The sequence below is a fragment of the Tiliqua scincoides genome, chromosome 3 (assembly GCF_035046505.1).
Source record: "Tiliqua scincoides isolate rTilSci1 chromosome 3, rTilSci1.hap2, whole genome shotgun sequence".
Classification (NCBI taxonomy): Eukaryota; Metazoa; Chordata; class Lepidosauria; order Squamata; family Scincidae; genus Tiliqua; species Tiliqua scincoides.
The window spans coordinates 18132406-18159330 of NC_089823.1; the positions used below are offsets into that span (position 1 = coordinate 18132406).

The following is a 26925-nucleotide window of genomic DNA, read 5'->3' on the forward strand; positions in this document are numbered from 1 at the left end:
CTCCTCTCTGGAGGGTTGTCTGAGCCTCCTGGAGGCGCGCAGTTGTGTCTCTCGTATAATTTCCTGTTTCCTCTGTGAAACCGGAAGTTGTGTGAGAGATGCAATTTACGTCAGTCTGAACTCTGCAGAGGAAGTGAGCAGATGCATGCAGCCTCTGGAAAGCTCAGACAACCCTTGGGAGGGGAGGGAGGGGAGCGAAGCGAAGCATCCTCTTCCCTGTGGAGGGACTGAATTGTGTCAAGCACTGCTTGACAACATGGATCACTGTCCCGATCCCTGTCATTAAGTGGCACATGACTGTATATGAATTTGGAGGTCTGATGGAAAAATAGAAGAGATTGGGGATTCATTAAGCTGAAAATGGATCATAGAGTTGGAGTTTATTCCGATGAGGTGTGCATGAAGAATCTAGGAGAAGCACATTATGTAGCTAATGACAAATGCCATCACATTAGCTCTCACCTTAGTTTGTATTGGTTAGAGTAGGTGGCAAATCACATTGGTTAAAGTGCTCACATTGGTTAAAGTGGGTGGCAGACCCAATGGATACCAGATCAGCAGATATTAAATCATTGATCCTATGGGATCAGTGGGGTTAGGGGGAGGGAGAGCTAACCTGGTCAGGAACACTAGCAGCAGATAGCTTCAGAATAACTGTTGATGACATGAGAACATAAAAAGAGCCCCACTGGATCTGGCCAAAGGCCCATCTAGTCCAGCTTCCTGTATCTCACAGTGGTCTACCAAATGCCTCAGGGAACACACAAGACTACGAGAGACCTGCATCCTGGTGCCACTCCCTTGCATCTGGCATTCTGAAGTAGTCAACTTCTAAAATAAGAAGGTTGTACATACCCATCATGGCTTGTAACCTGTGATAGACTTTTTCTCCATAAATTTGTCCAATCCCTTTTTAAAGACATCTTAGCCAGATGCCTTTACCACATCTTGTGGCAAGGAGTTCCACAGATCAATTACATGCACTAATTACAGTCCACAGATAGCTTCAAAATGGCTGCTGTGAATAGCTTTAGGATGTCTGTTGAGAGCTTTAGAAAGCCCGTTGATGCAATAACTAGCTTTAGAATAGCCATGGATAGCTTCAAAATGCCTTTTGTGAATAGCTTTAGAATGGTTGCAGATGCAGCAAATGTCTGTGGATAGCTAACAGGCAGCAGCTGGTGCAATGTGAGTTTGTTCCCACAGATAAATGAATCCACTGGAACGGAGTGTGCAGATAGTGAGAGTTGACTGTATTTGTCATCTTAGGCTGCAATCCTTACCACACTTTCCTGAGAGTAAGCCCCATTGAACAAAATAGGACTTACTTCTGAGTAGACCTGGTTAGGATTGTGCCCTTAGTTGTATATCTCCTGGTCACTGTATGAAAGTCCTTGATATTCTCACAAGTAGTAAAAATGTTTTTTTCGTTGCTAAAAATATTGTTAGATTTTTAATAGGGGAAGTATTAAAATGTGACTATTTTTTAAAACTCAGGGAGCTGCTGACCCCTCAGCAGCACTATGACTGGGGTTTGCGAGCATTGAAGACTGTTCTGAGGGGATGTGGAAATCTTCTTCGACAGCTGAAAAAAGGTGGACTAAAGGACAGAGGTAAAAAAAAGAGGCTATACTAAGACTTCCATCTTTTTAAATGACTTCTGGAAGTAAATATTACTGCTTTTATATTTCAAGCAGATCCAAAAGTTTTAAGTTAAGTTTTTGTAGGAAACCATGTTATAACCAGCAGAAAATGACATCTGTTCACAATTAGATCCTGTCTGCACAAATAACCAAAAATAATTTAAAAGCAGTGGGGCTTATCTTTTTCAGGCATGTTCAGAGTGTTCTCCTAAGGAGTTCTTTCTTAACAGTGGTGATAAATATAATGATCCTCGTTCTCACAATAGTGTTGTGAGCCTATTAGGGAGCAATCCTAACCCATTATGTCAGTGCTTTCCAGAACTGACAAGGGCAATGCAGCTCTAAGGTAAGGGAACAAACATTCCCTTCCTTTCAGGAGGCCTCCGTGAGTGACACCCAACTGCAGGATGCAGCACACATCCCATTGGCACCCCTATGCCAGTGCTGGAAAGCACTGACATAAGGGGTTAGGATTGCGCCCTTATTTATTTAATATTTAATCATATTTAATCAGTTTCTCATTCTGCAGTTCTGAAACTTATAGCATTATGAGTCCACCACCTGAATGGACTACTTTTCTCAAGTGATGATAGAAACTGAGTTGATGTGCTTATTTTACAATTTCTAGAAGGAAAAAAAATAATGTTTGCCCTTCTCTTCCCTTTATTTTCTCCCATGCAGTTAATGAAAGCCACATTGTAGTCCAAGCTTTGAGACTTAATACAATGTCAAAGCTTACATTTGCAGATTGTGCACGGTTTGATGCATTGGTTAAAGATGTCTTCCCTGGAATTGACTTTAGGGATGTAGATTATGCTGAGCTAAGCAATGCTTTAGTAGAAGTTTTCGAGGAGACCAATTTGGAAATCATATGTAGCCAGGTAAGTATAGAGTATGGTCATAGTAGAAACAGCATGCTCAGAATTTGATCTTTTGCTGAATGTTTTAAAGCCAGACTTTGGTTGTGAAGATGTTAAAGGGAAAAAAGTCTTAATTTAATTATTATTGAACAGATATAAGTGGTATGTACTTGCTAGTATGTGAAAATAAAATGAAAGGGGACAAAATCTGAAATTATATAAGCATTTAGACCAGTCTCATTGTGTAATGTGTCAGTTATTAATGCATTAATATGTAAGATTAGAGTCAAAGTACTTGAAAGCACATTTATATTTCTGAGTTGTTTATAGAGTAGAATAACACACATCTATATTTCTCCTTTTAAGACCCAAGCAAAAATTTCTTCTTATTCTCATGTAGTGGCTAGAATTTGTTGCTTTTTAAAATGACAGTGAATATATAATTTTGTGCTGTTAACTGTGTTTCACCCTTCTGTTTTTCTGCAAAGATCAAGAAGGCTCTGGAATTGTATGAGCAACTACGCCAGAGAATGGGGGTCGTGATTGTAGGTCCAAGTGGTGCAGGTAAATCAACCCTTTGGCGAATGTTAAGGGCTGCACTTGGGAAAGTTGGTAAAGTAGTGAAACAATATACCATGAACCCCAAAGCTATGCCTCGTCGTCAACTACTGGGACATATTGACATGGATACAAGAGAGTGGTCAGATGGTGTGCTTACAAACAGTGCTCGGCAAGTGGTCCGTGAACCGCCAGGTATATCTGTCAATATTTTTTACTTTCTTACATAGAGAAGTTTGATCTTTGATCCATGTTTACTCAAGAATAAATCACTGTGAAAGTGAATCTTATGCCTGGGTACATGGGTGCAGAACTGCAGTTTTAATTTGTTTAATATTATAATAAAAATAGTGACATTAACCTGTTGTAGCAAGAAAACACTTTTTATCTTTGTTGTGACAATGTATACTTGAAAAAGGAAGTTCTTGACAAGACCTTTCTCTAGAAATAAAGTGCAAGTCAAAAGAGAATTATAAAACATCTCAAGATTAATTTTCTTGTTAGTGAAATAAACTGTGGGCTCAATCCTTTCCAACTTTTCAGCATTGATGCAGCCATCCCAGTGGGGCATGTGCTTCATCCTGAGGAGGGGGGGGGGCAGTCATGGAGGCCTCCTCAAAGTAAGGGAACATTTTTTCTTTTACCTTGGGGCTGAATTGCAACAGCATTGGCACTGGAAAGTTGGATAGAATTGGAGTCTGTGGGTGACAGTAAAAATTGGTTGAATTTGAGTCATCTTTATAGAACTTAAGCATGTTAGGGTGCAATCCTAACCTCTTATGTCAGTGCTTTCCAGTACTGACATAAGGGCAATGAAGCTCTGAGGTCAGGGAACAAACATTCCCTTACTTTGAGGACGCCTCCATGAGTGACACTCAACTGCAGGATGCAGCACATGTCCCATTGGCACCGCTAAACCAGTACTGGAAAGCCCTGACATAAGGGTTTAGGATTGCACCCTTAATCTGATTTTACTCAATATTTTGTTTATAGAATAAGTTGCCCATGTTAGAAGTGGATGGGGCTGTAAGAGAAGTGGTTTTGGTATTTAATTAGTTTGAGAAACAGTGTTTTGTTATTGCTTATGAACAGATGTTACTTCATGGATAATCTGTGATGGTGACATAGACCCTGAGTGGATTGAATCCTTGAATTCTGTCCTTGATGACAACCGTCTACTCACTATGCCTAGTGGAGAAAGAATTCAGTTTGGCCCGAATGTCAACTTTGTCTTTGAAACACATGATTTGAGTTGTGCCTCTCCTGCTACAATATCTCGAATGGGGATGATCTTCCTAAGGTACTTCTTAATGATATTTGAAATAGATGTCCGTTAGTGGTTTACAGTGTTCACACATATGAAGGAAGCATGATATTCTAAATTCTGGGGGGCGGAGCTAACTTTCAGCGAAGTTGCAGTGAACTTTGGGGGTTCCCGAAGAGACTGCGAAATAGATATGTTTTCATGCGCCTAAACAACTAAGGCACGCTTCGGTGCCAGGAAGACGGTACGAAGAGCTGAGAGCTTGAACGGGGGGTCCTTGGAAACAGGCAATTTCAAGGATTTCTCTCTGTTTTGCTCTGTGCTGAAGCATATCTATCCCGGGTGACATCTTTGAGAAGCTCGGAGAGCTGAAAACCCGTCCTCCCATGGCCTAGATACAACATCGCAGCGAAAAAAGCTATTAAGAGTGAGTGAACTTGACTTGTTAAAAAATTTTATTGAGAACTGTAAGTAAGAAGTCTGGAGGAGGAGGAGATAATTCAAGATTATTCACGCTGGCCATTAGCCACCCGGGGGGGGGGGGGAATAGGTGAATTGGTATTTCCCCTGCTGGAGTAAGTACAAGATTATATTTTTTTTTAATGGTATGTACCGAAGAGAAATAAATAAGTAATCTTCAACGAAGGAAATAAGGTCTACCTTCATTTTCCCAGCAAAAAGCCTTTATTTAAGCCTGGACAGTGCTGGTTTTGGTTTTGGTTTCTCAGCAAGAGGCTTGAATTTTTTTTTTTCCCTTTTGGTCATTTAAAGGCATACTAACCTAATTTGACTGTGGATTTGATTGACTTTTTTTGGATATAAAAATTTGGAAAGTAGCCCTGGATACAAAATTAGAAAGTACCCCTGCAGGAAGTGGCTCAAGTTGGTGTTGATAAAAATGGCTTTTGAAAATCTAAAAGATGATCATGAAAGCCAGGCCTTGTTGGTGGACTTTCTGATGGATTTTAGAAGAGAAATGGAGCAACAAGTCAGAGAACTCAATGAACAATTTGGGCAAATAAGCTCCTCCCTTGTAAACTCGCGGGAACAGATTATAAACAATAGAGAAGAAAAAAGAATGGATCAGATGTCAGGTGAAGTTAAAGAAATGGAGTATTTTGAAATGGGACACGAGATGGAAGAAGCAATTGTTATAATAACTGGGAATCTTAAGGAAGAAAAAAGACGAAATGTTCAGAGAGCAAGTTGTCTCAAGAAGAGGAAGAATTTATGGATTGAATTCAAGAATAACAGAATGAAAAAGAAGAAAGAAAAACAGAGGGGGGGACTTAAGAAGAAAAAGAAGAAGTGGAAGAACCAGTAGGAGGACTAAGAGGGAACACCAATAAGAGAGAGTACAAAGTAAATAATAATAAGAAGGGTGAAATTGTTGAATAATAAATTGAATTTTTTTTTAAACATATTAAATTAAAATAGATGTAAATGAAAATTTGAAATATAAATATTGTGGAAATTAAGTGGTATTAAGATAAATATTTTATTAATTAGATTAAACTAAAGTGGATGAAAAGGGAATTTGGAATATAAGTATTGTGAAAATTAAAGTGGTAAATATATGAAATAAATTAGATGGAACTGCCATTTTGGAATATGAGTATTGTGTAAAATATAGTGGTATTAAGGTAAATAAAAGGGTTATTTTATAAAAAAGAAGGTAAATAAAATAAATTATAGATGTCAATTTATTTTGGAGAAAATATTAAACCTGTATTTTGGGTTAATAAATATGTGGTGGATAAGCGAAGTATAATATTATTGTAATTGGAGATATTTGTTTTTAGATGTGATATTAGAAATTAAGAATCAGATAAGAGATTGTATTTTAGAGGTTAGTTTAGTGGTAAGAAGAGTCTATAAGTAAAAATTTTTTGATCCAACTTTTTTGATTGGATAGTTATGGAAAATGATGTATAACATGTTATAAGAGATATTGAAGGAGGTAATACCATGGTAATCGGAGACTTCTTTTTTAGATGTCATATTAGAAATTAAGAATTAGATAAGAAAGATTTTATTTTAGAGACTAGTTTAGTGGTAAGAAGAGTGTATAAGTAAAAGTCTGAAGTTTTTTTTTATGATGGGATAGATAAGGTTAGAGGAAAAATATGGAATGTTAAAGTATTAACCAGTTGGGTTAAAGAATATGATAATTTTTGTATTGATTATTAATTTCGTTTGGATTAATGTTTGTTGTAATCGATGGCCACCACCCTCATGTGTAACCTATGTAGTCCTAGCCCTAAGTCTATCCAATTTTCCTTACCTGTATCTGTAATAAATAAATAAAGCATTATATATATAAAAAAAAGATATTCTAAATTCTATGTAGATATTAAAGAAATCAACATAGTAGGGTTGGTATGAAAGTAATGTCTCCTAATTTTTAAATTTCAGTTCTCGTGCTACATAATGTTGTACATTTGACTGGGTGGTCACCAGATATGTTTGGTTTCACCATACAGAGTGACAATGTGATATGACATGTGAGTGTGGTGCACAAGCAGTTCAAATTTTCAGAAATGTCAAAGTTTCAGAGACTCGTACAAAACAAAGGGCTATGATTCAATTCCTCACTGCAGAATTAATCATTCCAATTGAGATCCATACTTGACTCAGGAATGTGTATGGTGACAGTACTACTGACATCAGTACAGTCAGATGTTGGGTGAGATGCTTCACGAGCAGAGAAATAAACATTACTGACAAGCTTCAGAGTGGCTGACCAGTGACGGAAGGGGTAGAAGATAACGACAGTAGAATCAACACACGCATCAAAATGGACTGCCGAATCACAGCACATGAACTGTGTGATGCAGTGAGAATTGGATAACCAGCTGTGAGGACTATTGTTAAGAGCTTGACTACAGAAAGGCTTGTGCCTGGTGGGTCCCAAATTACTGACAGACAAGCACAAAGAAGCCCAGAAAGTCATTTGTTTGGAACTTCTGGAATGCTGTGAAGACGGGGAGATTTTTCTGTCACGCATTGTCATAGGAGATGAAACCTGGGTCCACCATTATGACCCTGAGAAAAAGAGACAGCTGATGGAACAGCATCAAATACATTTTGGAGTTGAGTATGGATCTCAATTGGACTAATTTCTTCCAAAGTGAGGAATTCAATCATGGCCCTTTGTTTAATACAAGTATCTGAAACATCCACCATAATGAACAGGTCATGCGCTGCACTCATGTGACATATTGCATTTCCATTCCATATGGTAAAACTAAACACTTCTAGTGACCACCCAGTCATTCACAACATTACGTTGTGTCAGATTTAAATTTTTTTTTAAAAAAAATAGGCATTACTTTTGTACCAACCCTCATATTTTAACTAGTTATTTCTTTACTTTTTACCCTAATATATGATGGATGTAACTAAAGGGGGAATTGAAAACAATTGTTCTTATTTTAATCTGAGGTATGTTTTATTCTAGTGATGAAGATACTGATCTTAATTCCTTGTTAAAATCTTGGCTAAGAAACCAACCTGAAGAATGCAGGCAAAATCTTGAAAACTGGATTGGGGATTATTTTGAGAAGGCTCTGAACTGGGTCCTAAAACAGGTGAGTAACTTAAGGTTTCAGTGTAATTCCAACATGTTCATTAATCATGTTTTATATGGTTAGATGTTTTAAAGGTGTTTTTGTCACAATCTACTTGTGCCCCTTCTCACTGAGACACAGAGTGATTGATCTTATATGCACTCTGTATCACAACTGGATTATAGGCTCCCCTCTCTGGAGGAACATCAAACCACAAGACCAGAGTACAGCTTCCACATTTGGTAGCAGAGGAGTACCCATGCTGGATTTAGATGAACCCAAAGCTATAAAACGCAATGAAGCTCAATCCGTATAATGTAATTGGTTTATTTCTAAGCTTAGATATCGTTACATAAATCAAGGGAAGCCACTCAAAGATTCAGACAGAGATGCAAAGTCAAACACTCACAAAAACAAAATAGCTTGTGAAAAGCAATATTCCTGAAACCCAAAACTCTACCTTTCATTCTGAGTGAATAACAGCCCAATCCTGAGCTTCTTGGCACCTGCTGAAGCAGTGGAGCCAAAGCAGCTACCACTGTATCCAGCGGGCTCTGGGAAGCAGCCGGAGGTCTGCTGGGCTTTCTGGCCCGACACAAAGTTCAGGATCCAGCGGCGAAGAGCTGTTTATGTTTATGAAGCTGTTTATGTTGTTCCTGTTCTTATACCTTTAATCAGCTCCTCTATCATTTTTAATGGTTTTATTCATGTTTTATCTTTTGTAATTTTTATTCTTTATTGTACAATGCCTTAAGCGTATGGCATACTTATTATTTTAAATAAATAAATTAAATAAATGTGCAGATTACCATTATCGTTGTGAATTGTATCTGGTGAATGTAAATTCATTTTGGTGCTAGATGGATGCACTGCTTCCCTATGTTCATCCAGTGATCCAGCTGTGCCTAAGGAGTGAGAAACTAGAGATGTACAGGAGGGGACAGTATTCAGGTTCATCAGTCCCCTTTCATCTTGTCATTCCTGCCTGTTTGTCATTTTGCCAGCTGTATAGCCTCTCACCTGAACAGACTCATCTTTTTGCATGGAGGCAATGAATTGTAGCTGTTGTGCAGATACTGTACCAAAGAAACATGTTAAGATAGCAGACAGGGCTTACTGAGTGCTTTTTAAGATTTATGTTTTAGCAGTAGCAATCATGCTTTGCGCAGTGGTCAAGTTAGATTTTTTTGTATGTTGGTCATCATCATTTTCTGATCTCAATTTCTTTCTTATTTATATATTTGCTAAAATAGGATTCAACTATATAGCTTAATTCTGCTGTTGGAAACAGATTTGCATGCTCCTTTTTATTTTTCAGAATGACTATGTGATAGAAACAAGTTTGGTTGGAACAGTGATGAATGGGTTGTCTCATCTCCATGGTTGCACTGAACGCGAACAATTTATAATTAGCCTGATTAGAGGACTTGGTGGAAACCTCAACATGAAATCACGACAGGAGTTTACAAAAGAGGTGGGTATTTACAAAACAAATGTTTTCAAATGATTAGTAGTTTCAAAATAGACTACTATAGAAATTTAGTACACTTTAATATCACAAATATATCCCAAAGAATCCATTCACCTGCAGATCACAAGCATATACCAATTCAAAGTAAAATAATTTTTTTATTAGTGACGGTAATATGAGACTAACCTGGGTCTTGTTTCTCTGGCATGTACCCAGTACCACATTACATATGTTTACATAACTTATGTTGTACTGGGTAGATGTCAGCACATTAGGCAACAAATATGTATTCCCATCTGCATTGAGATATGGAATGGGAATATGGTTTTTCAGCTGCGCTATATAGATGCAATGGGGGCACTCTCCTCCCTCACATGCAGCAGGATTTTTTGCAGGTTTGTCCATGCAGAAAACAGTTTAACTGAAGGTTCCTTCTGTATGCCTAAGGATAGTGTTGCATTAGGAAGTTGGATAACCCAATCCTATGCCTCAGTGGCACCTGGAGGAGCAGTGCCACCGAAATGTCCACCGCTGCATCCAGTGGGGCCTGGGCAGCCGCCAGCGTCCCTTCAGGGTGAGGGAATGGTTGTTCCCTTATCCATGATAATGGCACTGTGGCCTCAGTGGATGATCTCGGAGCTGCACCAGCTTTTTTGCTGGCACAGAACCAAGTGGCCCATGTAGGGCTCTGCAGGTTGGGAGGGGCCATAGGATTCAGCAGTGGAGTTTTCTGCTGTCTCAACCCCCCTCCCAGGTCCAATCCTTCCTCTGGTTTGCCCTCTCCCTTCCAGTTCTGCCTCCTTCCCTTCTTCCTCCTACTCTCTCCCAATTTGAAAAGCCTCTTTGACAGCTTGCGGGAACACTTACTGCTGGCCACTTCTCTGTGATGTTTTCTCAGTGCGGAGGCCCAGTGCCAACTGGCACAGGCCTCGGTGCCAATGCTGCAACCTCGGTGCTGGTGCAGAACTGCCTTACAACACTTTAGCGACAGCGGTTGCCTGGGCAGTGTAGCAGCCGCCAGCGCTGCGCAGGTATAGGACCAACACTAAGAGTACTAAAAGTTAGCACAGTCTTTTTTGTTTTTATGCTAAGCCTGTGCAGTTTTGAAAAATTTAATTTAATATTTTAAAATAAGATAAATGGTTCAAATTGATATTTATTATTAATACCTCTGTTACAAACATGATGAAGTACATGGGGAGGGTGTTAAGCACCATTGATGAAATTGTTTCCTGAAATCAATGTGTTTTAGAAAATGGAAAGCCAGTGGAGTCATTAAAGGGGGCATGTTTTACATGTTCTAAGCAGGTAATTTGGAGAGAGTGCCTGATCACTGCCTGCGTCAAAAAGCACAATCCTATTTACTTAAAAATAAGTTCCAATGTGTTCAGTGGAGCTTCCTCCCAATAAAATTGTCAGAAGTTTGCAGCCTAAGGGTGCAATCCTAACCGCTTATGTCAGTGCTTTGCAGCACTGGCATAGTGGTGCCAATGGGACATGTGCTGCATCTTGCAGTTGGGTGTCACTCACAGAGTCCTCCTCAAAGTAAGGAAATGTTTGTTCTCTTATCTTGGAGCTGCATTGCCCTTATGTCAGTGCTGGAAAGCTCTGACATAAGGGGTTAGGATTGTGTCCTAAGTTTCTTTATCTGCTGTGAAGTGAGTTGTATGTTAAGGTAATTGTGCATTTCATGTTTTTAGGAGTGCATTTTTAAAATGATTTAATTTTAAACCATATATTTTAAGGTTTTTACCTGGGCACGAGAGTCACCACCAAATCCCAGCAGACCTTTAGACACCTATTATGATTCCGATACTGGACGTCTAGTATCATACCAACTGAAAAAACCTGATAACTTGACTGCTGATGATTTTAGCAATCTCCAGACTCTTCCTGTCATTCAAACACCTGACATGCAAAGAGGTTTAGATTACTTTAAACCTTGGCTCGGCTTTGATACTAAGCAGCCATTTCTTCTTGTTGGGCCCGAAGGATGTGGAAAAGGGTAAGAATTTACTTTCATACCTGTAACAGTAATAAGATCTGAGGAGAAATTCCAGTGGAGAGGCTTTCAGAAGCATTCTTTGGCTAAGCGTACCTATTTTGGTTTCATTGATAAGAGGAACCTGTGGGGGCTTGCATCTGCCATAGCCCAGAAGTCTGTATTTCAACCAAGACTGTTAAGCAGGTTGCCCTGAAAGTCAGTTGGGGTAAGAACAACAATGCAAGAACAATCCATGCAAGGAGCCAGAGAATAAATAAGAATCCAGTATGTCTGACTCTGACGTTCAGCAGGGAAATGGCCCAAGACAATTGGGGGTGGAAAGAGCCAGGGTGGTGTAGTGGTTTGGGAGGTGGACTCAAACCTGGAAGATCCAGGTTCAAATCTCCCCTCAGCCATGAAGCTTCCTGGGTGACCTTGGGCCAGTCACTTTCTCTCAGCCTCACCTACCTCACAGGGTTGTTGTGAGGACAAAGGGAAGGGAGCAGCTGTGTACACTACCCGTATTTGGAGGAAGGGCGGTATAAAAATGTGAAAAATAAAAATAAACTAATAAATAATAAAACCATACCGTTGGGTGAAGCCAGGAGAATGATGGCTGGGGATTGACACTCGTCCTTGAACGCTTCCAGCTGTGGTGATTGGTTTATAGGCAGCACCTGGCTGCTATAACTAGAGCCTGGGCTCAACCCTTAAAAAGGGCTTGGGAAGAAGGTGGAGAAGGAATAGTATATGGGGTGAGAGGGAGAGAGTTTTGGGGGAGGAGAGGAAAGTAGCAGAAAAGGAGGGGCAGACATATGAAAGAAATACAGGTCATGCCTGCATATCCATGGATTCAAGACCCTGTGATTTTACCTCACCACAGGTTTGGAACCTGTGGATTTGCCTGATCTGTAATCCTCTGAATGTGAATCTTTGGCCTTCCAGAGGCCTCAGATTACCTCCTGAGGGTTAGGGAGTCTGTACACAGCCTCTCCTCACCCCTTCAGAAGGCCCTCCAAATGCAACTGGAGCACAGCACTCACGTTCGGAGGGTTAGCATACCCTGACTTGTGGATTTGATTGTCTGTGTGTTTTAGCATCTGCAGGGGTCCCAGGAATTGAACCCCTGTGAATAACAAGGTACTATAGAGAAAGAGAAGGAATGAGAAAGAAACAAGAGCTAGAAGAAGAAACCAGACAGGCAAGCAAGGAAGGTCAGGGAGAGGAAGTAATGGAAAGAAAGAGGACAACCCTAGATGAGGAAGCTATTCCTGGAAGGGAGTGAGGGCCTAGTTCATTCCTCTGCACACTGGCACACACTGTCACAAACATACCATAAGGCAAGTACCAGCTGGTCCAGTGCAGGCTTGCGCTGGTTTAGCTCTAGTGTTGGGCCTGTGATCTGCCTCCCAGTGCTCCGTGCGAATGTTGGGTGGTGGAGGTGTAAGACAGGGCAGGGGGAGAGGCGAGGAGTAGGTGTTCTAGGGTGGGTGGAGGGCAGGGGAAGACATGGCGGGACTGATGGAGCTGAGCTCCACTAGATCTGGAGCCCTGTGTCGGGCCATGTGGTCCGATACGAGACTCCTTGATTCTGTGCAGGCAAAATTGCTGCCGCAGAGTTGAGTAGCCCCATTGTGGGGCTACTTCCCTTACCCGGGAGAAAGGGACAAAAGTCCCCTTCCCTTAGGGAGCTGCCAGTGGCTGCCTGGTGCATTCAGAATCCCGCGGTACCCATTTTGGCACCGCAGGAGCCCTGCATGTCGAGCAGCTCTGGATTGAGCTGTGAACTATCCTGAATTCACAGCAGGTAGCTTAGGGCTTGCAGTATCTCCACTGTAATACAGGAAGCATACCTTCTTTTGAACTGTTGGGGGATCTGAGGCTATAATTGAGGGTAGAAAGGGTGGCAAGAATCCCGGTGAGGAAGAATTCCCCTCCCAGTTTCTGTTTTATCAGTTATCCAAATTATGAATAAAAACTCCCCCCCCATGGCCGACCAGCCTTGCTGATGTGTCATTTAGTACATCAGATGACATATTGTATATCAAAGTTGGTGAGTTAGAAGCTCCCATCTTGGGAAGAGGAGGTAGAGATGAAGTTTCTCAATGGGAGAATTCTGAATCCAGTGAGGCTTCTGAATCAAATGTTGAAAAGTCAACAAAAGCTGTACTGCTCTTATAGAATTCGAGCTGTTTTAAATTTCAAGTGTTAATTGTTGTTAATAGTTGTATAAAAATACTATATGTACTCAGGAGTATTGCTTTCATTCATTCATTCATTTGAAAAATTTATGTCCTGCCTTTCCTATGAAGCAAATGTCCAAGTAGGCCAACAGAGCTCCATAATAATAAGTAGAATAACTAAAATCATTATACCGGAATAAACATTCTATATGACTGCAGGTAGTTTTCTTGAAAGTACTATATAACGTATAACATTTTACATTGGAATATTTTCCCTTTTTTAGAATGCTGCTGCGCTATGCTTTCTCTCAGCTACGGTCCACTCAAATTGCAACAGTTCACTGCAGTGCACAGACTACCCCTCGACATCTTCTGCAAAAATTAAGTCAAACGTGTTTGGTGATCAGCACCAATACTGGGCGAGTATACAGACCCAAAGATTGCGAAAGACTGGTTTTGTACCTAAAGGATATTAATTTGCCTAAACCAGATAAATGGGGAACTAGCACCCTTGTGGCTTTCCTGCAGCAGGTGAATAGGGTTTGATTTTGAATTTCATTGTGGATGCTCTCAGAATCATGTACTAGAAAGGTGCTTCATGTTTCCTTCCTGTTTATTTATCTGTTGTCTCCTCTGACACACCCACACGCAGTAGCAGGGCTCATTCACTCATGCATGCTAACTGTCAGTATCTCATCATTTGATTGTTTTATCTCTTGTTGACTTCTAGCTGAATTTATGAACTACCTGTGCTGAGGAGATTTGTGAAATGTTTGATTTGTACTGCATGTTTCATGCATACAGTTCACTGCTTGATGCTATTGCCAGTGATTGATGGCTATGTGCGGGTGATTCACCCTCAATATCATTTGTTATGGTACTTGTTTGCTCTGTGCCTTTAAGGCAGTCCTTATGGTACTTGTTGATTCAAACCTGCTTGTGGTGGTGCTAGCCACATAAGCTTCCCTGACATTAGAGGGGTGGAGTGAATAACCAGCCCTTATGAGATTAGTATTGAGATAGTGGCATCATCACTTGTCGCCAGCATGTGGGGGAATGCCAGAAAGAACCAGAAGGAGAAGAGGGAGGCAGAGGGGTGAAGGATGACAGATAAGTGAGGACAGGCAAAGAGGGGAGGAGAGGAAGGATCAAGCAGCAGAGAGAGAGAGAGAGAGAGAGAGAGAGAGAGAGAGGTGGGTAGGAAAGAGACCAAAATGCAGAAGAGAGAGGAGCAACAGAGGGAAGATATGGAGGTGTAGAGAGACTTGCCAGAGAGGACAAGGGAAGAAGAGAGAAATCATGGTGAGAGAAGAAGTCACGTACAGATGGCAGAGTCAAGATGACTGGAGGAATAAAGCTAGCAGTGGAGAAGGAGAGTGTACCAGGGAAAAGGATGGAGTGAGACAGGCAGCAGAAGCAAGTAGGGGAAAGGTCACGGCACAGGTGGAAGAGGGAGAGAACTGCCAGGGTTTGGCAGTGATCAGTTTGAGAGTGAAACATTGGCATATCCAAGCCCAAGGCTGACCTACTGCCTGTGGCTGTGATCCTAACCAACTTTTCAACACTGGCATAAGGGCAATGCAGCTCCTAGGTAAGGAAAAAAAATATTCCCTTACTTTGAGGAGGCCTCTATGAGTGCCCCCCCAACTGCAGGATGCAGCATGTGCCCCACTGGCATAGCTATACCAGTGCTGGAAAGTTGGTTAGGATTGTGCCCTGTGTCTAGGAAGTGTAAAATCAAGGGCTTAACTAGAAATGAATGAGACAGCAACATAGACTTGATCCACCTTGGTCATATTTTTTGAATCCATAGCACCCAATCAGGCAAAAGAAAAAGTCATACCCCAATGCTATGATGCAGATGAGCCCTCAGGGGCTTTGCCCTATTACTCCTATAGAACTTTAGATACCTTTTATGCTTTCAATGTTTCTGCAGCCATCAAGTAAGTCTGTATATTTTCCCCTGAAAAGACTACCTTTTTTTGAAAAACAGGATTGACACATTTTCTCTTTAACTTACGGGATAACTCTTAAAGCTGTTTTCAAAGTCCTACTGCATATAACAGATATCAGACAGGGACTATTTGTTCTCATTTTTAATTTTATGCATTGTTTCTCCCCCCAAGGTGCTGACATATCAGGGATTTTATGATGAAAATCTTGAATGGGTTGGGTTAGAAAACATTCAGATTGTGGCTTCCATGTCTGCTGGGGGAACATTGGGAAGGCATAAACTCTCTTCCAGATTTACTTCTGTTGTCCGCCTGTGTGCAATTGAGTACGTATCTCCTTGAATATTCATTCGTATTTCTTCACCTCTTTGGTTGAACTTGTATTTTTTCATTCTCGTATCATTTATATTCTCTATATTTTCTGTAGTTCCTGGAACAGACCATGTATAGTACCACACTTTGAATATATTATCAGTGGTCCATTTGTCACCAGTGGTTGTATGCGGCCTTCTCAGAATGCCTCCCTGATGCAAATAGAAGCGACCAGTGTGAACCACAGGATAAAGAGGACCCACTGTATACCATTTGTCCACAAGAGTAGTTCACAAAGTGGTTTACATAGTTAAAGTAACTCAAAATACATGCCTAAGAGCGAGCCTTCAATTGGAAAATTAAACTGCTTTTGCCTCAGTTGGTCTCAGTTCCTGCCTGCCTCTCATAATTTTTAAAGAGATAATATCTATTTTTCCTAATGTAGGTAATTTTCATGGTATAAAGTTTTTGAGTATACAGGATTTTACTGTTATGCACTCACTCTGAAAAGTAACCCTTTTGTAAGATCAGAGGGCAGCTATATAGCACAACTGCCATATATGCCTTTGCATGTCACGCTTTAAAAAGATGTAATGTAGCAGTAATGAGAGTAGCAGTGTACATTATATAGCAGTAGAAAAAAAAATTTCCTAGTTTCCCAGGAAATTTTTATCTAGTATGGACCTATACTCTTTTGGCTGCCCCTTTTGTTTACCTTACTTGCTTCTTAGATAACACAGGAATGTGGAATTGTGGGTCAGAATTTTTTTTTTTTTTCAAAATTTATGATGGTTTTACATGAATTTGGGGTGCTGATTCAAAAAACAGCATCGGTTTTGCCCTATCTCGTCTCATTTTGGAGATACGGCAGAGCCTCCCTAGTTAGTGAATGGTTCAGGCAGCTTCCCTGTGAGGAAGCTATGGCATAGGCATCTGGTGTGTCTGTCCATATAATTCGGAATTAAACCAAACATAATGTGCTTGGAAAAAGAGTGGCTGCTTTCATTGAAGCATTAATGAAAAAAGTTATGGAGAACTGCCCTTAAATTTGTACTGACACTTCCTAGACCTCACCTTTCTTAATAATATAGAATTTTACTGTGATCTTTTACTCTTGTGTTGAGAAACTAGATACTAAGGTTATATAAGGCTAAATATGTAAAGTTATATATTGCCTGGTATCAAGATACTAGCTCAGTGTTTCTCAACCAGTGGTACTTAACCAACAGTGGTACTTGAGGTGGTGTCTGGTGGTACTTGCAGGATGCCAATCCCTGCCGCCTAGCAGTGAGACATACAATGCAACAAGCAGCGGTAGGAGCTCAGCAGGAAGAGGTCCAGCATGTGCTTTTCACATGCTTGATAAAGCCCGCCTGTCTGTCCTGAGCCTCTTACTGGTATTTGTTGTGTTGCATCTGGCCTCCCAATCTGGAAGCAACTGGTGAAGACATCACCAGTTACTTTTGGTGGTACTTCCGATAGGTGGATGATGCAAAGTGGTACAGCAGTAGCCAAACATTGAGAAGCGCTGTACTAGCTTACATTGCCTCGGCTTCTTAATGTGTTTCGTATTTATTATTTATCTTGTTTGATTTCTGAATTGAAAGAATTAAATGTCTTATGAAGTTGAACATTCTTAACCAAATGCTATTGTAATCTTTCAAATGCAAATCTTTCAGTAAATCAAACTGCAGTTCATCTTTGAAACGTTAGGCTCAGTCAATCATGGCTACTGTTCTGAGTAAATGATAAATGAAGTAACTATGAGAGTTCAGTTAGTTCTCTGAATTCTGTTTTCTAGTTATCCGGAGAGAGATCAACTGCAAACAATTTATAGTGCATACCTAGAACCTGTTCTACACAAGAACTTAAAGAATCATCCTTTGTGGGGATCCTTAGCAAAAATACATCAGTTGGCGGGATCTATGGTTCAAGTTTATGAGCAGGTATTAATGGTTTAATATGGTCTCTAGGGGCATAAGGTAAATTTTGCTGCAGAGTTCATTACTTTTGTATTAGTGTTGCTGTATTCCGCCACCCTTGCTGCTGCTCCCAGGTAAGTGTGTATGGGATTGCAACCTTAATGATCCAGACAAACTGTGTTCTCTGTATAACCATATTTATGACTGAATGCTTAGTTACCTGAGTGTCTTTTGTAGAAATGAAACTGCACTGAATACATTGCATCTAAGAAAATGCTGAATATCATAATTTCATCAATTCAGTGCTGAAGTAGTAAAGCATCTTATTATATGTATATCCATCTTATAGAAAAATATAGTATTATCATCTGTATTTCCAGGTTCGAGCCAAATTCACAGTAGATGACCGTAGCCACTACCTCTTTACGCCATGTATTCTTACACAGTGGGTTCTGGGCTTGTTCAGATATGATTTAACTGAAGGTGAGTCATCCTAGCTTATTCTGTATGGCAAATGTGTTGCACGCACAGTCCCCCCCAATTTCTAATTATTAATTTTTTCTTCAATTTGCAGATGACTGCTTTCTTATATTCACTGTTCCTCTTTCTGTACATAGGAAGCTTTAGGATTAGAAAGAAAGTTTTACGATTAAGAAAAATGTTTAATGAATGAATGAAATAATTTCTTTTACTAAACTCCAGAAAAGTAGCAATGTTGTTTGGTTGCAGCAAAACCAAAAAAAATTATGTTACAACTTGAAGATTAATTATGATCAGAAGTAGTGTCTTGCCTACGCCACAGTGCATTTGTAATCTTCAGGTTCTGTAGGGATTATTTGGTGTGTGTTTTTCTTCTAAGCATTTTTCTTCAAGGCAAAAAATTCTTTTGACGGTGTTTAAATAGGAGCATAGTCATCCTAGAGATGCAATAGGCATACCTGGCACCCTGCAGTCTTCTGTCCTTTTGCGGACTGACTTTTACAACCCTTGTAGATGAGAGTGAAGTTCCAATGCAGACTTGGGCATTCTTGTATTGTTAACTACTTCTAGAACTTCTGGCTTGAATTAGTTTGGCTGGGTGTGGTGGGGAGGAAAGGAAGGAATATAACATAATATGCTTGTGGGATCTATGTTACTGGGTTTCAGCAGTAGAGTTTGGGGTGTGCTCACAGCTCTCCAACATGACCTATGGTGGACATGCAGGCTTCTCTCTTTCCTGTAACATTTTTCAAGAAGTTCCTTGTAAAGAGGTAGATTTCAACACGCACTTCTATATTCAGAGTTTAAAACTTCATTTTCATTCTTGATTTTTCTTTTCTCTCCTGCCTCTTGATGATGTCATCATGGTATGTAGCCTACCTTATTGTGCTTAATTTTGCTTATTGTAATGCAGAATTACAAACTTTGAATTTTATCATTTATCATGGTATTATAAATATCACTTGCATACTTCCTAGGGGCATCAACACACTCACTAGATACTGTCTTGGAAATTGTTGCTTATGAAGCACGCCGCCTTTTCCGTGATAAAATTGTTGGAACCAAAGAACTTCATGCATTCGATAATATTTCGATGAAAGTCTTTCAAGGAGATTGGGGTTCTGATATTTTGGACAACATGGCAGGTAAAATAAAGCGCTCTTGGTTCACTTTCCTGTTATCTTTGTTACTTTGGGATATATATCTGTGACCCTGTTTTGTTTTGTTTTTCCACAGATAGCTTCTATGTTACATGGGGAGCTTATCATGAAATAGGATCAGTTGTGGCTCCAGGGCAGACATTGCCACCCCATGGAAGGCCACTTGGCAAGTTTAACTCAGCAGACTTAAAAGAAGTTATCAGAAAGGTGTGTTATAGATGAATATATTCAGGAGGAATAAAAATGCACATTTCATTTGACCTATGATTCCATCAATTCTGGTTGCGAAATAACTTAGGGCGCAATCCTAACATTGACTTGGGCTGGCCCAGGAGGAGGAGGGAGAGGGGTGTTCCTGGGTGGGGGGAGGGAGGGCGATGGGCAGCTCCGGGGTGGGGAGGTGGGGCTGGGATAATAATAATAATAATAATAATAATAACAACAACAACAACAACAACAACAACTTTATTTTTACCCTGCCTTTCTCCCCGAAGGGACTCAAGGCGGCTTACAACAGGTTAAAACAGATTAAAAACATAATTTAAAAACAGATAAAAGCATATTAACACATATCATAGAAACAGTAGTCAGATAAAAACTAGTCAGGTAAAAAGAGCATAGAGCAGCAAATCATAAAAGAATCAGGCCTGTAACCAAGTATTTAAAAATTTTTAAAAGATGTTGAAGAGATGTTAAAAAGGCCGAGAACTCAGAAGGCTTGTTTAAACAGAAGGGTCTTCAGGCCTCACTGAAAAGTCTCAAGAGAGGGCGCCATTCTTAAGTCAAGGGGAAGGGAATTCCATAGCGGTTGGAATTGGATCTGGTGGTTATGCCGGATCCAAACCCCTATCCCTGCAGAGAACGGAGCGTCTTCAAGCCGCTCCGCTCTCCTCGAACTTGCGCTACCTCCAGAAGTGGTGCAGGTCCGAGGAGAGCTGTTGGGGCCAGCAGCCCTTACCCAGTGGTAAGGGGAAGAGTTTCCCCTTGCCTCTGGCTGAGGCGCTGCTGCCCACAAAACTGCGTTGGATGCAGTGCAAGCCTCCTGGCTTGCCTGTTCCAGTGCAGATTTGGATTTTCCCTTAGCTAGCTAGCTAGTCTATGCAGTTCTCCTTTCTGTAATTTTCTGTTTCTAAAACATGCAACAAGTTGTGGCAAGGGGAATGGAGGAAGGAGGCATGGATATTTGTAACTGGAAAATAAAAGTAGGCTTTGAAGGATAGGGAGCAGTATCGATAGAAGGGATGTCAGGTCCTAGATATGCAGCACAAAACTTTCTTGTCTGATCCATGGGGGTTCACACCAGCACTTGCCTGGTTTCTGAGCCTTTACAAGACACTGCCTACATGTTTATAACAATTTCTTCACAATTTTTAATGTCCAGACTGTGAAGGGATTTTTATAATTTCCCATTTGGCTAGATTATCTCAAGAATGCAGGATATTTAGAAATGCATTATTAGTTTGATTTTTAAAATTTTGTAAATACAATGATGAAATATAATAATATATATTTTCTTACCTATCCTTTTCCCCAGGGTATTATTCACTATGGGAGAGATAACCAGCAGATTGAAATTTTGCTTTTCCCAGAAGTCCTTGACTATGTTTCTAGAATTGATCGAGTACTGAGTTTTCCTGGTGGGTCACTTCTGTTAGCAGGCTATAGTGGAGTGGGTCGTCGGACTGTTACCTCTTTAGTCAGCCACATGCATGGAGCCATTCTGATTACACCCAAAATTTCCAGAGGTTATGAAATGAAACAATTCAAAAATGATCTGAAACACGTGAGTTATAATCTGGAGTTTGTTTCATTCAAGTTTGCTAAGCAATGCATTAATGCATATGATATTATCACTAGAAATATGTCAGCTTTGTCAGCTTTTTTGCTAGCTTCACATACTAAAGTTATTTTCCCTAAAGATATTTTGAATTCATATATAATTTATCAAGTGAGCTTCCAAGTGATTTATGAGGCTGAACACATTTAATAAAACCAAACTGCATTGACATAGTTCAGGATAAACACTATAGCCTCCAGAATAGTATAAACAATTTATCTATGTGTACATATGCACATCTAAGTGTCGCTTTCCTCCTGATGTCTGTGTGCTGAAATGTCATGTTTGCATAAGGTCTTAGCATGCAATAGTATGCAGTACTATCATCGATTGACCTCAACCTTGTGTACATTTTGATTTGTGGCCCAGTCCTATCTGACTTGGCTGCCAGAAGAACAATGTTGCACTGGTGGGGGCTGCTTTACGGCTATGTAAAGTTGCTGTCAGTGGCACACATAGCCTGCCTGTCGGCAGAGAGAACAAAGTGGCCTTCCATGCACCAGCGGATGACCAAAGATCCACTGATAAAGCTAGGCTAGTGGGGAAGAGAGGACAGGGTGAGGAGGAGGGTGGAATGGGAGAGGAGTGGGTGGAATGAGAAGGAGATGGGGCAGGGAAGAGGGTGCATTGGGCCTAGGAATGGGGCAGGTTTGGTGACAGTGGCACCTGCTGAATCCTAACCCACTTTCCAGGCTTGATCCTCTGACACAGGCCAACACAGACTTGCACCACCTATAAAACTGGCACAGGTCTGAGTTGACCCATGACTTCTGCTGGGGCTTATTCCAGGGCAAGGACACAAATATTCTCTTATCTTGAGGAGGCCTCAACATTCCAAAACTCCCCCGCAGGATACAGTGGAGGCCACCTTGGTACTGCTGCATTATTGCACTAAGGGTTAGGTAGGATTAGGCTGTCAGTTTGGTACATGACTGAAACCTACAGGGTCTGAGTTCTGTGTGTGTAGGTCTGCATGCAAACATGTCAGTCCAGCCATATAGTTGCTAGGAGCAAGACAAGAGACGGGAATTCCAGGGTATTTATTTGAAATATTTGTATCCCACCTTTCCCTTTTCACAAGGGAAATGTTCACAACAACTCACAACTTATTAAGACATGCAACAAAATGCAATAAAAATAGAATAATTAATGAAACAGATTTTTAAGAGCTAAACTAGACAGAGTACAGCACCATAAAAGAACTCTATCTAAAAAGAGATGGAACAGATCAACATAAACTAGGCCTCAAAACATAACAAATGTTTTTATTCACTGTTAGGACAGTTGAAGTGATATAGCCAGCCTACAGAAGCAAGGAGTGCCACAACCTGGATGCCACTGAAAAGAAGGCCAGTCACAACCAAATGCCCTCTGCTAGTGGTGGGACATACACAAAAGCTTCAGTTAATCTCAGAGGGCACACTGATTCATAAGGAGGCAGGCAGACCTTCAAGGGATGGTTTTTAGGGAGAAGGCAGATGGCTGGTACCTTAAGGCAGGATGGAACCACGCCCTGAGAAAAAGCATTTATCATCCTAACAAACTTTCCAGCACTGGCATAGCTTTGCCAGTGGGGCATGTGCGGCATCCTGCAGTTGGGGGTAGTCATGGAGGCCCTCCTCAAGGTATGGTAATGTTTGTTCCCTTACCCATAAGTTGCATTGCCCTTATGTCGGTGCTGGAAAGTGGGTTAGGATTGTGCCCTAAGACTGTAATCCTATGCTCCTGGAAAATTGCCTTGCTATAAGCATGAATAATTTATTATAGGACATAATTACTTAAATCAAAGTTGTATATATTTTAGGTTATAAGGGTAAAACAAATAGCCATCCTTTCTCTAGGTGATGCAGCTTGCAGGAATTGAAGCACAGCATGTTGTACTTCTGCTTGAGGACTATCAATTTGTCCATTCTACTTTTCTTGAAATGATCAATAGCCTACTGTCTTCAGGTAAGATTGATATAATAGACTAATAATCTTTAAAAAAATTTTTTTTTTAAATATTTTTCGAAAACAAATAAAAAAGGGACAGCCAGCACTGAGCAGACGTGCCTTTCTTGGGCTCTTGAAAGGCACTCTGTTTTTTCCCAAAAACTGCGGATCCTAGGAGATCCGAGGATTGTTTGTCAGGAGAGACAAACTCCTCCATGTGATGGCAGGATTCCTGAGGAGATAAAGCCCGGCCAGGGGGCTTTCCCAGGAGATTCCGCCTTCTAAGGCAGCAATGGTGAAGAACTCATTTTGAATCAAGCTGAAAACCCCTGCAGGGAAAGACGTTGAAAGACTTAAGTAAGTGTTACTCCGTTTGTGTATGCCTGGGATGAACTGAGTAATTTGATTGCCTGATTTGGTTCTTTCTTGCCGTGAGAAGAAGAGGAGGGGGGAGATTCCCCCCCAGCTGTTTATCGGTGTGAGGAGAAATCGTAGAAGATTACCAAGCTTGTTATGGTTATCTGAAAATATAATTATAACTTTACAACTTTGAATTTTGGTGGATTATAAATTAACTGTCCTTGGATAAAGTTTGTGCATTGGAGCGTTTATTGCCTTGGTTTGCTACTATCATTTGGGAGTGCGGCTGGATGTTTTGACCTTGCGAATTAAGGAATGCGGTTGCCAAGGCTACAAATATAAACACAGTAGGTAAGAAACAAAAATAAAACAAGAACAGTGTACCAGTGACATCTAGTGGATTTAAAAAGACATTGCAAGAACTGGATTTGTGTTTATAAGTGGAGCAAGGAAGATAATACACTGAGGACATCTAGTGGTCTTAAAGAACATTAACAAAGATGGCGGCTAAAACTGTGAAAGTCCGAAGCTTGCCAGCATTGGAGATGGGACTTGGAAAATTAATACAAAAGGAATCAAAAGGGAAAGACTGGAAACAGACTATGCAAGATAATATGGAAAAACTGTTGGCAATTGTACAGCAACAAATAAACCAATCTGTACAGACCCAAGCCAGCGTGGATACTTTAACTAAACAATTAGATGAACTTATAAGAAAAGATCAAGATAAAGTATCGGAGACAGAAGAAAATCAGCGTAATGCAGAGACAATGTTAATGGAAATTCAAATGGATAGTGTAGCTCGAGTGGTGAGGATACAAAATATACCAGAAGAGAAAGGAGAAGATATGTCACAATGGATTGCCAGATTAATATTAGAAGGAATTGTTACGTGGATGGAGGAGATATTTAAAGAACTGGATCCAGTGAGAAGAGTGAGCACTTTTTATCTGAGAAAACACAAATTACCAAGAGAAACTTATATGAAATTTATCAGGCCCTTTTACAGAGATAAATTACTGAAGGCCTCACTGGAAAAGGTATGGATAGCGGATTACAATAAAGTTAAAATTTTGAGATATGTTCCCTGGAGAGTGAGGAAGAAGAGAGAGAAAATAATTAATGTGGTGGAAATGGACAGACTGTCAGAAATTTTGGATCATCAACAAAAACCGACAGAAATTGAGCAATGGAAACCTTTTTATGCTTGGTTGAAAATGAAGTTTTAAAAATATATGATAGGGCATTTAGACGATTGTATTATATATATAATTTGATATGATATGATAGATGAATGATGAATGAAAAATGATATTAAGAGGTAAATTTAGAAGAGGAAATTGATTAAGATATGTAATGATTTATTAGTTTTAGCGATATATGATGATATATGATTTCCTGCACCCTTTTTAGTGTAAGTGTTTTTTTTTGTGTGTTTATATTTGTTTCTGAAAAATATTAAAAAATTAAAGTAATCTTCAACAGAAAAAATAATTTAAATTACCTAATGTGCATACATTTGGCTGCATCTTGATCTTATAGCAGTTTATCTTAAGCTGGTTATACATACTTCTATTTTGACCAGAAAAAACTCCTGTAGATGTTCTGGAAAGCAGTTGAATACTTGTGTTAATAATTTGTGTTAATATGGAAAAGCACTGGCTTTTCCTTTTTTGTTCCTTTTTATCAGTTTCTATGTTTGTACAAAAACTCAACAGCATGTGTCCAAATAAAATGTGTCCTGAATTTCACAAAACAGAATTTTCAACGTTATTTTGGTAATACTATTTTAGCTTGGCACATACTAAAGCAGATTAAAACTGTTAATGATGCAGGTGAAGTTCCTGGACTGTACACAATAGAAGAATTAGAACCACTGCTGTCTCCCCTGAAAGATCAAGCATCGCAAGATGGATTTACAGGACCAGTTTTCAACTATTTTACTTATAGTAAGTAAAACAGACTAGGGCTTCAATCCTGTCCATACTTAAATGGGAGTAAAAGCTATTCAGTTCAGTGTCGCTCACTTCTGAGTAGAAATGCATAGGATTGGGCTGTATACATAAATGTATGAATAGATACATAAGCCTCTCTCTGACTACTTTAATGTTAGACACTTTCTGGAGCGGCATCCCATGATGCATTAAGGGTTACCAGTGGAAGGAAAAATCAGTCATTACCACCATTGCCGTAAGACATGGAAGCACACACAAACCTCTGTGTATTTACGTATTTTATTTTATTTTTCACATTTTTTATACCACCCTTCTTCCAAAGAGCTCAGGGCAATGTACACAGCTGCTCCCCTCCTTTTGTCCTCACACCAATCCTGTGAGGTTGGTGAGGCTGAGAGAAAGTGAATGGCCCAAGGTCACCCAGGAAGCTTTATGGCTGAGGTTTCAAACCTGAATCTTCCAGGTCTAAATCCACCTCCCAAACCACTGTACCACCCTGGCTCTGTATTCTAGCTATTGTGTTTTGTTGCTGTTTTTTCTTTTAATGGCTTTCAATTGATCCTTAAATTCCTAATGATCTATTTAAAACAAAACATTTATGTTTTTTAATATGTTGCATAATCTTTAGGAATCCAACAGAATCTTCATGTTGTATTGATTATGGATTCTACGAACCTGAATTTTACAATAAACTGTGAAAGCAATCCTGCCCTTCACAAGAAATGTCAAGTGCTCTGGATGGAAAGTTGGTCTGAAAGCAGTATGAGAAAGGTAAGGGGGGAAAGAGAGACAGTCAGTTTGTTCAAGATGTTGGTAGGATTGATTTCTGCTTCTGACTTACAGTCCTATTCCCCACCAGCTGATAGCACACAGAACTACTGAGGGAGTGTGCTCAGCATGCTGTGGTGGAGGCAGTGTGACAAGACAGCCCAGGAGATTACCTGCTGTTACCTCCAATGAGTCTCCTAAGACCTTTGTGAGCTATTTAGCTGGCATAAGTCTGAGGCAAGTCAGGGGGGTTTTCTGGCCAGGAAAAGGGGGATAGGATCCTGGTGTGCATGGCTGCCACCAAGATCCTCTCTCTCCTGCCCTTGAACTGCCCCCTGCTCAGCCTGCTCCCTGCCCTGTTCTCCCCTGAACTGCCTCCACTGCCACTTTACCTGCTCCAGCAGGATGCCCAGAAGCCACATCCAGGTGTGTGGTGCCTCTAGCTGTTTGTGCTAATAGCCCTGGCTCACATGACAGTGTCATGGCTTTCACACCACCAGGCTGGGACTTATGGTAGCAGATTGTGAAATCCACCATGGTAAGTGCTGGGTAGAATTCAGCCAGAGTCTTAAATTCAAGGTAGTTCTAGTATATTTCATTTACTTAATAGGGGCTGGGATAGCAGTTGTTTTAGATAGTGGCACATCATGGTAGTGAACAAATTATTTCTGAGTTCAGATCTATGTAGCTGTAACTTGCTTTTTCCCTTACAAGT

At 40.3% G+C, this 26925-nt stretch overlaps 1 protein-coding gene across 1 annotated transcript in view; it reads left to right on the plus strand.

Moving 5' to 3' along the window:
* Window positions 1-26925, plus strand: part of DYNC2H1 (dynein cytoplasmic 2 heavy chain 1) — a 209157-nt gene that overhangs the window by 51023 nt on the left and 131209 nt on the right. Inside the window, exons 38-54 of the mRNA XM_066619151.1 lie at window positions 1498-1613; window positions 2325-2524; window positions 2992-3256; window positions 4154-4361; window positions 7786-7915; window positions 9213-9368; window positions 11111-11370; window positions 13817-14063; window positions 15659-15810; window positions 17598-17742; window positions 18099-18201; window positions 19176-19343; window positions 19435-19565; window positions 20893-21141; window positions 23037-23145; window positions 25323-25436; window positions 26071-26213. Coding sequence (XP_066475248.1) covers window positions 1498-1613; window positions 2325-2524; window positions 2992-3256; window positions 4154-4361; window positions 7786-7915; window positions 9213-9368; window positions 11111-11370; window positions 13817-14063; window positions 15659-15810; window positions 17598-17742; window positions 18099-18201; window positions 19176-19343; window positions 19435-19565; window positions 20893-21141; window positions 23037-23145; window positions 25323-25436; window positions 26071-26213 — 2896 coding nt within the window. The remainder of the gene's footprint in view (window positions 1-1497; window positions 1614-2324; window positions 2525-2991; window positions 3257-4153; window positions 4362-7785; window positions 7916-9212; window positions 9369-11110; window positions 11371-13816; window positions 14064-15658; window positions 15811-17597; window positions 17743-18098; window positions 18202-19175; window positions 19344-19434; window positions 19566-20892; window positions 21142-23036; window positions 23146-25322; window positions 25437-26070; window positions 26214-26925) is intronic.